Source organism: Buceros rhinoceros, unplaced genomic scaffold (genome assembly GCF_000710305.1).
Source record: "Buceros rhinoceros silvestris isolate BGI_N320 unplaced genomic scaffold, ASM71030v1 scaffold12495, whole genome shotgun sequence".
Lineage (NCBI taxonomy): Eukaryota > Metazoa > Chordata > Aves > Bucerotiformes > Bucerotidae > Buceros > Buceros rhinoceros.
The window spans coordinates 3,654-14,391 of NW_010411198.1; the positions used below are offsets into that span (position 1 = coordinate 3,654).

The window sequence follows — 10,738 nt, forward strand, 5'->3', positions numbered from 1 at the left end:
CTGTGACACTGTAGCAGTTCAGCAGTTTACCTGTCGAGCAGTGACCTGTTGCAGAGCATTCTGGCACTTGGTGAAACAAGGATCCTTCATTATCACCATGATAACAGGCATTTGTTTATCTATGAGGGCTAAGGGCCCATGTTTCAGCTCACCAGCCAGGATACCTTCAGAGTGCATATAGGTGATTTCTTTTATTTTCTGAAAAAAGAAAAGCAAATGCCACCAAGTCACTAGTAAATCAGTTGATAAATAGAAGCCACGGGAAGAAAAACAACAAGGCTGTACATATGCCTCAAATACAGACACGTGGTATCAAAATGGTGTTTTCAAAGATCAGTCACTAGCGAAAACAGCCAGGCTTGTCTGCTGGGATTTCTAGCAGGCTGCTGCAGGAAGCAGAGCTTGCCCATGCACATGCATTTGCAGATAAATAAATGAAGTAATCAACATAAGTGTCAAAAACACCCAGCACAACCTTGGCTAATGCAGTCTGCCTTTAGCATCTCGACCATCTCAGAGATGGATGTGTCCATTCCACCAGAACATTCATCATGTAAGATTTTTCCTGCACAAGCATCTCATCTGAACATCAGCACATTGTGTTTTTCTGAAGTTATTTTCAAATGGGTCAGCATTTTAAACTGTTTGTTTGGTTTAAATAGACTCCTTAAACACTGCATTTTATTATGTGAAAGAAACAAGAAATTGCTATCATTCAGGTTCACCTTATGTACGTGTTTTTCAACAGGACTAAATGCTCTCAGTTACAGATAGCAGCTTTACTGCAGCAGCATTAAGTTGTAATGAAACGTTGGAAATAAACTATGTTGCAGAAGCCACAAAAGCTTGTTGTAAGTAACATCCAATGATACTGAGAGGTTCCTACCAAAGCTCCTTCCAGACAAGTGGCATAATTATACCCACGACCCATAACCAGCAGCGATCTTTGTTTGTACAGTTCAAGAGCCAGATCGTGTATCTTCTCATCCAAGGACAAGACTTCTTTAATCATCTCTATTGGGGCACACAAAGCACAAATCAATTAGTGCTTTAATTAGAAAAATTAGTGCTTGTAGTAGGATGTTCTAAAAATCTGTTAGAACAAATACACTTAATATAATTCAACCATCAACTTTGCATCTTTGCCTGCAGTATATTTTCTCCGGCCTTATTTACAGTAACAAATTTAAAGTAACTTGGCTCAAGCAGGGCTCAAACATCCCATTTGTATGTCTAACGGAAGTTTTGAACATCTATTTTAAAGTCACCTTCAGTTGTTTCCTTTTATCTATCCTGATTTAATGTGAAAAGCTTTAAAAATTTCAAATCATTAATTTATGAAATCAAGTAATGTATCTCATACAAAACTACCTTATGGTAACCAAAAACCCAACCCACAAGTTCTGATCTTCCTGTCACTTTTCTTGGAAGGGCACTTGGAAAATTGTCATTTAGTGCAGAAGCCAATAATCTATTTTCCTTACATTGTCTATCTTTCAGGAGGAGGGGGAGAACAATACTTAAATGAGAAAGAAACATCCCCAAGTGGTATTTTGTATTGCCTGTTAACCAACATCCCCTATCCCTCCTCAAACCCAAAATATCAATATACCTGGCAATGATTTTAGTCCACTAATGATTTCCTGTCTCCTTTTCTGCAGGGAAATTCTGTCTTCAGACATCATTAGGCCAAACATTACAAGAGACACAAATTGGCTGGTATACGCCTGCAGACAAAACAAAACATTTAGCAGCTAAGTCTGCAGAGAGTTACTACCATCTCAGTTCGAAGAGCTGCAACGAACATTTTAATTGGATTCCACAAGGCTGAGGTACGAAAGCCAAATGGTGAACAGCAATTACCTTAGTGCTTGCCACACCTATCTCGGGTCCTGCATTGATATGGACCCCGCAGTCAGTCTCCCTAGATATTGAGCTTCCAACTGTGTTGGTGATGCCAACTGTCAGGGCACGACGTTCTTTACAATACCTCAAGGCCATAAGCGTATCTGCAGTTTCACCTGGAAAACATTGACATCTAGACTTCGGTATGACAGAGGAGAGTAATGATTCCTGAAAAGCACAAAATTCTACACAAGTGTCTTTTAAACAACCACATCCACACTTACACAAATGGAACTAAAATAATCTTCAAGCACTTGCTTATTGTCTGTATAGTTGAATCAGGTCTGAAAAAAATTCCCATCCAAGACAAATCCGGCCCCTTAGCCATCGTCCCTTACAACATGCAGAAAGCAGTAAATCACTGGCTTTTTAAACTTTTTCCTACAGATTGCACTCAACTGAAGGCAAACAGTAAATGCAGCTCACCTGACTGACTTATGAAAAAGCACACATCATCTCTGAAAACAGGCGTGTTTCTATCCAGGAAGTCACTAGCAAGTTCCACCATCACTGGTAATTCAGTTAACTCTTCCAATACTTGTCGAGTCTGTACTCAAGCACACACAACATTGGTTAATATTGCCACCCATGTAAGTCTTGCTATCTCAAGAGTCAGGCATAATCTGGATTAATAAACCCATAAGTGGATTCTTGTTACAAAAACTCCTAACTACAGCTCACCAGAGCTTTAAAAACCAAGGTGACAAGTTAATTTCTAGCCTGGTAGGTAACAGCATCGGAGAATTAATAAAGAATGTGGCACGAGGGAAGACTGAATAAAAGGGTGAGACCCCTCAATGGAAGGCAAAGTTTGAGATACAGAAGAAATAAAGCAGATGAAGAGCTGTTGTCTAAAAACTCAGCAACTAGGAGTCACACAAGCATTTCAGCTAAGGCTGAACATACAGCTACTGCAGCATGGTAACTGGTCCCACAGCCAATAATGATCAGTCTTCGGCACCTTCTGATTTCTTTCAGATGATCCTTCAGCCCCCCCAGCAGAACTGCAAACAAACACACACATATCAATGGTGTATTTCCTAGGAAATATGTCCAAAATTTGCAGGCTTAGCGCAGCTTGAAGCCTGTCCTGAGTTACCTGTGCTGCTCTCAAAATTCACCCTGCCCCTCATTGTATTGACAACTGATTCCGGTTGTTCAAAGATTTCCTTTTGCATGAAGGCACTGAAGTTACCTGTTCAGAAAAACATCACATGGTAACGCTCAGGTTTGTAATTGTAACAGGCTTCAATTAACGAAGAGAGGACTTTTAAGACGACCTGTGGTAGCAAGCTCATTTAAGATGACTGTTAGCTTAAACAAAAGCATAGAAATAAGCGAGAAGAAAGGAGGGATTGGTAGGTTGCTCTATTTTTGGTTTCATTTCCTGACATTGACAAGGTCACTGAATGCCTTTTTAAGGAAACTTCCGTATTTCACTTCAGTTCTTAGTTTGCATTCAAAGTTTGCCAACAACTACAACATCTCAACATTAGTTACATTTTCACTAAGTCTTGAGATGAGTAGAAGTATCTAGGACTTTTCCAAGGCTAAGAATGGGTAGAGTCCCATACCACCCATCGTCCCTTGGTATTAGAGCTTAGAATTGTCAGCTTCCAGTACAAACAGCCTTAATAACATGTCATTTTTGCAATAAATCAGCAGTTTTCTGCCAGATCTACTACACAGACAGTAACTATCCATCTTTGATGATACTCGTTTCCAGATGTTTCAACCCACCCTTCATGATTTGCTGCAATTCCATCTGCAAGGTTTGGATGGCCCGGGAAGGATCATCACTAGCTGAACGCTCAAGGCGGTGAATTGAAAGCTTCCCATCAGTTACTGCTGCAATATCATCATCTTCTAAGAAAATTACTCTGTTGGTGTGCTCAATGATAGCACTGCAGAAAAAAACAGAAGCAAGACAAACGCGACCTGTCAGTAAGACGTGGTGTCAGCACTCCTTGAAGCAATTACATGTGCCACACAGCACTTCCAGCCCCACTTCTCTCTGCCTTTGGACATAAGCACAGAGTGAGGCATCTCAAAGGCAATGGCTCCATCTGCTGCTCCTCCTGCACCGTCACAGGAACGTGGAGCGGAAGGCTCAGGAACCACAGCACCTTGCATCAGCAAGTTCCTGTTGATCTGATGTTCCCTTCCTGTATTCCTCATGGACTCCTGAGGTCATGACCTTGTTTCTGAAATGCATATCTGATGTCCAGGTTCCTGCAACATTTGGAACACCACCACTATTTCTTCCTCTGATCGCTGGATCAAAATGCCAAAACCAACTTCTCTTCCTAACTGGATGTACTTTGTCTTTACACAGAGGTTAGCAACTGGCAGATACTGCACTTGTTTGCAGTTCAAATACTGATGTCAAGTCACTCACATCCTTCAAGTACCTTAGCCTGGGGGCTTTATGATGTTATTTGGATTAGAAGCTTTCTACCAGAAAACAATTGTGCAGCAGCAAGATACGAGTATGATTTCCAGAGCTAACTCACTTCTGAACAAAAACAGTATTTTGAGAAAGCTGTAAGTACTTTTACTACCTTGCATCTGAAGCAAAGAAGAATTCTACTGCCTTATCCCCCACAGCATGAAGGCAAGTGGAGCTGTCCAGTCTTTTCATTCGTGAATTGCACATGTTCTTCACATTCTCAATGTCACCTATTAGAGATGAGACACTTTAAACGCAGAAACAGACCTGTTCAAGTTAGAGATTACAGACTCTACAGGTTCAAGGTCTCACATCCTCCTGAGCATTTTGGGAGGATGGGACTTTTACATGAACTATGCATTCAGTAGTATAAAAATAATATTGTCAGCTAAGACACTATTTGGGGCATCAGCTGGTAGTTCTATAGTACAAAGACTGATTAACCTGTTTTCTAATAATAAAGTAAAAATTTTTTTTAAAAAAATAACATAATTGGATTTATCAACTTACGTGTTCTATATAAAACAGGAATCTGTTCAGTAGAGAGCTTGTACTTGCTCCTAACCCCAATGAGCAAAGGGCTCCCTCTCCTGCAAAGGGAAAACATGCAAGTTTATAAAGAGAAAGGTGCACACAGAGAAGTCAAAGGACATTTGTGAAGTTGAAAGACAATATCCCATCTAGCTTCCTAAATAGGAAGATCCTCCTCAACCCTGATCCTAAAGCCATTACATGGCAGGAGTTATATAAACTTGGCTTGTTTCTGTAAGATTTGCCAAATATTATTGTGTGAGTAAGTACCATAAGCTTTAGAGATTCTTTCCCCACGAGCTACACTCAGGTAGAGTAAATTATATGAACCAGTTTTTTCCTTCCAGTAATCACAAAATAGCTTAGCACAGGCACGAGTGTGAATACTGGCTTCAAACAAGGCTTACTCTGCCTCTGAACTGAGGCAGCAGTTTGTGTCAGTGCTCTTTACTGTTGAAATACTGTTCCACCCTTTGGCCTTCTACATTCAGACAAGTCAGCCATCACTACTGCACTTCTGAAACTGTAAAATATTAAGATCATTTAATTATAAGGGTCATAAGCCACACTGAAGATCTAAAAGAAAAATCTATCACAGGAATAAAAGAGCAATTCACCCCCCAACACTTCATATTACAGTTTTAGCTTCTCTTAATCCCTTCACTCTGAAAAACCCAAGCCTGAACCACATTTAGCACAGTTCATTTCAGAAGATGTTCTCCAGTTAGAGGGATGGTACAGCTGGCGTTTTCACCATTTTAGACTACAGAAACAATTGGCTTTTTGGCTGTAGTATAAAACAGTCTTTATTCCCACTGCTACTTCACTTGCTGCTTTAATATCTCTACATTTCCTGAAAGCTGTTTTCCAAGTCATAAAAATAGAACATATACAGAAAAATCTAATAAATGCTAAGACAGCTGGGAACACTACTTGTACAGGCTATTACCATGATGGCATTTCAGCCAACCTGAATGTACTTCCCTCAGTCTTTATTCAGTGTGAAGTAAAGTGGAACCACACCTTTTCTCTCTCTTATTTAGGGGGAGAAACACTAGCACACTCTTAATACAACTTTAGAAACAAAAGATACACTAAGCTTCTTTATTGACACGCTGTAACAGATGGAAGGACAGACTATGGGAATGAGTTTGTCAGTGGTACGGTCTCAGTGAGTCATTTGGACAATCCCAACCAAAAGTGTATTTGCATGAAGCAAGAAAACATCTCCGATTACTTTTCAGTACTATTTGTATCCTGAAAAAGGGAACAGTCACAGCTAATTTATTAAATGACTTAAAGATTATAGAGAGTCAACAGAAGCCTCTGAAAATTGTGTGACTTGCAGTCAGTACAGCTCAAACTAAGTTATATTTAATAGTCAGTTGAGGATATGCTCCACAGAGCTTTGCTGCAGCAAGCTACCTTTGGCGTTTTGGTTAATTAAGCACTTTAATCATCAGTATTCTAGGGTTTAAGAGACATTAGCTTTTTTTTTTTACCTAAAAAGCTTGAATTATGTATAAAATGGACTTTTACTAACCTGGTAGCAACAGCTTCACCTGGGTAATGGATGCTCTTGAAAACCAATGCAAAAGCACCTTCCTGGAAACCAATGCAAACAGAAGAGAGAAAGAAAATCCTAAACGACTTATCTCAATTAGTTGCATCTCATTAAGCTGGGGCCCCTTTTCCCCAAGGAGGATGTGAAGAAAAGCTCTTTACTACTATCAGGAATCTCTTCTTGGAGGGCAGAGGGCACCTTTAAAGGAATTGGTCACAGAGCAGAACAAGCTCACTTGCACGTAACAGTGGAACAGCTGAAAGGTCAGGAAGTGAGCACTTAGCCCCTCTTTATCAATAAAACCAGTACCTTCCAATGCAAGGGCTAAGAATGTCTCCGAGATGTTACTCATAATCAGTACAAAGACTGTTAGACATTTACTTTTAATAAGAATGTGCATGTAGCTACATTTTATCACACATTCAGCTGAAATTTGGAGTTACTACTTCTAGTTTAAGCAGGAAATTCTCACTAATGTACTTAAAACAAAAAACCTCTACCCACCAAGATACCCCAAATGAAATCTACAATGCAAGAACCGGATAGGAACACACACACTCAACCTCTCCATAGCATTAAACACTGCTTGAAAACTTGGAGCATTCCAAAGGCCCTCCCCAGTCCTGCAGAGAGAAGCAGGACGGGAACAGCCACTCCTCTGGCAGGGACTCCAGGCAGTCTGCTCTGCGGTCAGGTGAAGTCCCCCTTCCCCTCACCCAGGTGGCTGCACCACTATTCCCTCTTGACCCACACAGGTCTTTACTTGGTTCATATTCCAGCCCTGCTCCAGGAGGACCCTACAGAGCTGCTTCAGAGAGGAGAAAGAGGAGGTGAAAAGAGTGTAAGAAACTGCAGGAAAGGAAGGGAAAACATCTGCCCGGAGACTGGGGGAGAAAACAAAGCGAGCTTTCTCCAAGCCTGCAATGCATCTATCAATGATTTTAAGCATTCACATACTAAGTAACAGTAGGTTCCCACTCCACAGTTTGGAAGCCAGCTATACCATGAATCAGTACAGCTTGTTAGATCTATTTCCAAAGACGGACCAAGGTGTATTATTAGACAAACTTGAATCACAGCCATGTTTAACATGATCAGAATAGCCTTTAAGAACACACTGTCCTTGCTGTGAGATTTCAACCCCCAGAGACTCCTATTAACTTTTTTTAAAGGCACTTCATTAAAAAAACTGTGATAACCTCTTGATTTAAAAAACCCCAGAAAAACCACCACCGAACAAAAAAAAAACCTCCCAATGCAATTTAAATATTTACCACTGAAGTTTCCAAAGTTTTAATCTCATTCCTTGGTCTATCAAGCATTGTTTAGAGGCCAAAAACCATTATTTGGAGCACCTTCTAAGGACTCCTGTAGAAGATCTAAGTGCAGAATATTAAGGAGCCCCACAAATAGCTTATGCTGTAGTACAGAAAAAAAGAAGCTTCCCACTTACCAACTGTTGAATAACTCTTTCTACCAAGGCTGAAAAACTGGTGTCATCACTTTCCCTGTTGTCATACATGTATTTGATCAATTTGGGGATCGTTTCTGTATCTGTTTCAGATTCAAATTCATAGCCTTTGCTCTCCTGAAATATGATATAGAAGAGTAAAATGTTTTCATCCTCAGGCAAGTAACACTGAAGGGCCCCTCAGCTGCCTCCCACCAGAAACTACATAGCGAGCAGTCTGTTGCAGAGCGCTACACTGGACCAGAGGATGTAGAGAACTACAGTCAAAACAAAGACTTACCCTGTCATAGCTACTTTTTTGGAAATATTGTAATAAAACACGTAGTAAGACTTGCTTAGCATCTGTCAAGCAACAAGAGACAGAAGGGAGCCCACTCCACACACCCTCTAAAAAGAATTTGAGCACAAATCTAGTCTACTCAAAGAATCTGCATTTAGGGTTAAAAGAACATAATACACTTCACCAGTTCCAGATTATCTTTATTAGGCAGACTCTTTCACACCACCACGATTTATAGATTATATAGGAAAACATCAACTGGGGTTCCAACAAAGTCATGAAAGGTCTTACTGTAGCTGGTAAAGCATTTACTTTCTAGCTTTAGAATCAAGTTGCCACAGACTCACCAGAAATTTTCTCAGGTCCTTATAATTTGTGATGATTCCATTATGGATAACAACAAATTCTAGAAGGGGTGGGGGGGAGGAAAATTAACAGTAATGAAAAATTAAGACATTTAATTCAGAACACAAAATTAGAGGGGAAAAAAGCTTAGAAGTCAGTGTTACTTTATCCTCAGGAGAGGCTATTTTATTGCAAGTGTCTATCCTAGACAGAATGGCAACAGCTTAGCCCTAGTATACAAAACAGAAACCACAGCCCTAGTAGGAACAAAGAACACGGGTACTATGTGGACTGAACTATTTCGAACTCGTACAGTTCCAGAGTGCTGCAGGGATTACGTACCGTTGCTTTTATCTGACCTCTGAGGGTGACTGTTGACTGCACTTGGTGCTCCATGGGTCGCCCAGCGAGTGTGAGCTATTCCAAAATGTGTTTCAAAATCTGCTTTTGAATCCAGGTCGTCTTGTTCTATACACAAGAAATTCAGTTTATTGGATGTTTAAAGTTGAGCCTCCACACATGACTAGTAAAACAGTAAGAGAATTCCTACAGGCAAAAAACTAAAAGTTATGTTCAGGCTTTCTTTAAACCATTTGCTTTCTTCATGTTGCAGTTCAGATAGTTCAGGCTACCGTGATTACAACTTTGGTTCCCAAGACTCAAGCATTTTCCACCAGTACTAACAGCCAGGCCAACAGACCACATTGCAACAAATTATAATGTAAACGTATTTAAACACAATTTCAGTTCTTCGCAGATGGAAGCGCTGCATACAGCAGCCTGTGATGACAGCCAGCTGCTTAAATGGTCATAAACTCTGTCAGAGTCCATGTTTTGACATTTCAGCTACCAAGCACAGAAACCATCTGAATAAAGCGCCAAGGGAGCCCAGGTCTTGAACAAAGGAGCAACCAGAAGAGGGGAGAGGAGACTGATCATTTCACAGCACTATACCTAAAGGTCAGATTGCTTTTCAAGTGCAAATTCGGGGGGCACAAACGATTTAACTGCCATTGAATTACACAACACTTATTTCTGGTGCAAAATCGTAACTGTAGCTCCATGGTCAGACTTTCCTCCAAGATGCAGATGTTATCTGTCTGGGAGGCCAAAGTAAAGGGGTAATTAAGACACTTACTGTACAACTCTTCTTCCAGGGCCTTTACTTTTCCTCTTTTCTTAACTAGTTTGATGAACCTTTCTTTATCTTCATTATTGTTTCCATCAATAGCTACTCCTACAGGATAGGACACAGTCACGAATGTTATTTAAAGTATAAAATACACTGTATAAAAAAGCTGAGAAAATACAGACAAGCACGCTCCAGTGAAACATTAATTTTTAAATTATCCTTCAAAGGAATATACTTGAAATCTGTCACTAGACCTGTGTATGTTCAAACTAGATGCAGTCTGTATCCACTGCACAGATGAAAATGTACACGACCGATCTCAAATTTTGCTTGAGGACAGACTGATATATTTTGCCCAGTTAAATCAGCCAACTCAATTTAAAGTCAAGTTTAATCTTCCTCATCTTTTCATGGGACTCACACGCACAAAAAAAGGCTGAGACACACGCTACCTGACCCAGCATGGGCACCATCTCTCTCACATCCTGTTTGCTTTGCTTATGTGTACTAAACTCAACCACCGCCTGATTACAAAGCTAAACACCCCATCGAACACCCTGACGAGAAGAAGAAACTCCAAGAATCAAGGTAATTAGTTCTGAATTTTTTTTATCCTGCAGATTAAAAAAAGAAAAATCCAACATGCAGAGGTTGAAAGTAACCAAAAAGTCACATAAGTAGCTGTTAGTTGCTAAAATTAATTGGCTGAGTTAGTTCACATACCTGCAGAGTCGTATCCTCTGTATTCCAGTCTCTGCAATCCTTTTATCAGGGTTTCAAATATTTCCTTCCGGGTCCGAGGCACTCTGTAGTTTAGATAAGCAAAAATTCCTGTTTAAAGAGAAAAGGGGAAGGGAGGAAAAAAAATAAGCAAAGATTTTTTTGTTATTTTAGAGTTTGCATTGCTTCAGATTTAAAACCCGTTAAAAGTATTATGACAGATTTGGTCTTAGGGGAACCCAACCTCCCATTTAGTGCAATTCTTCCTACTGGGCTTTTAAATGGAAAGAGTTCAAATGCAATAAAGGAATCAGGACCCTCATTTTCACCACAGAACACAC

The 10,738-nt window shown here is 40.1% G+C and overlaps 1 protein-coding gene across 1 annotated transcript in view; it reads right to left on the reverse strand.

The window, feature by feature from the left end:
* Positions 1 to 10,508, reverse strand: part of GFPT2 (glutamine-fructose-6-phosphate transaminase 2) — a gene marked incomplete at its 5' end in the record, with an annotated part of 12,007 nt that extends 1,499 nt beyond the window's left edge. The window contains 16 exons of the mRNA XM_010135919.1: positions 31 to 198; positions 887 to 1,014; positions 1,613 to 1,727; positions 1,864 to 2,021; positions 2,332 to 2,452; positions 2,812 to 2,909; positions 3,005 to 3,100; positions 3,646 to 3,809; positions 4,467 to 4,584; positions 4,865 to 4,944; positions 6,429 to 6,490; positions 7,903 to 8,037; positions 8,548 to 8,606; positions 8,888 to 9,013; positions 9,684 to 9,782; positions 10,401 to 10,508. Of these exons, the coding sequence (XP_010134221.1) occupies positions 31 to 198; positions 887 to 1,014; positions 1,613 to 1,727; positions 1,864 to 2,021; positions 2,332 to 2,452; positions 2,812 to 2,909; positions 3,005 to 3,100; positions 3,646 to 3,809; positions 4,467 to 4,584; positions 4,865 to 4,944; positions 6,429 to 6,490; positions 7,903 to 8,037; positions 8,548 to 8,606; positions 8,888 to 9,013; positions 9,684 to 9,782; positions 10,401 to 10,508 (1,835 nt within the window). The remainder of the gene's footprint in view (positions 1 to 30; positions 199 to 886; positions 1,015 to 1,612; positions 1,728 to 1,863; positions 2,022 to 2,331; positions 2,453 to 2,811; positions 2,910 to 3,004; positions 3,101 to 3,645; positions 3,810 to 4,466; positions 4,585 to 4,864; positions 4,945 to 6,428; positions 6,491 to 7,902; positions 8,038 to 8,547; positions 8,607 to 8,887; positions 9,014 to 9,683; positions 9,783 to 10,400) is intronic.
* Positions 10,509 to 10,738: the final 230 nt, after the last annotated feature.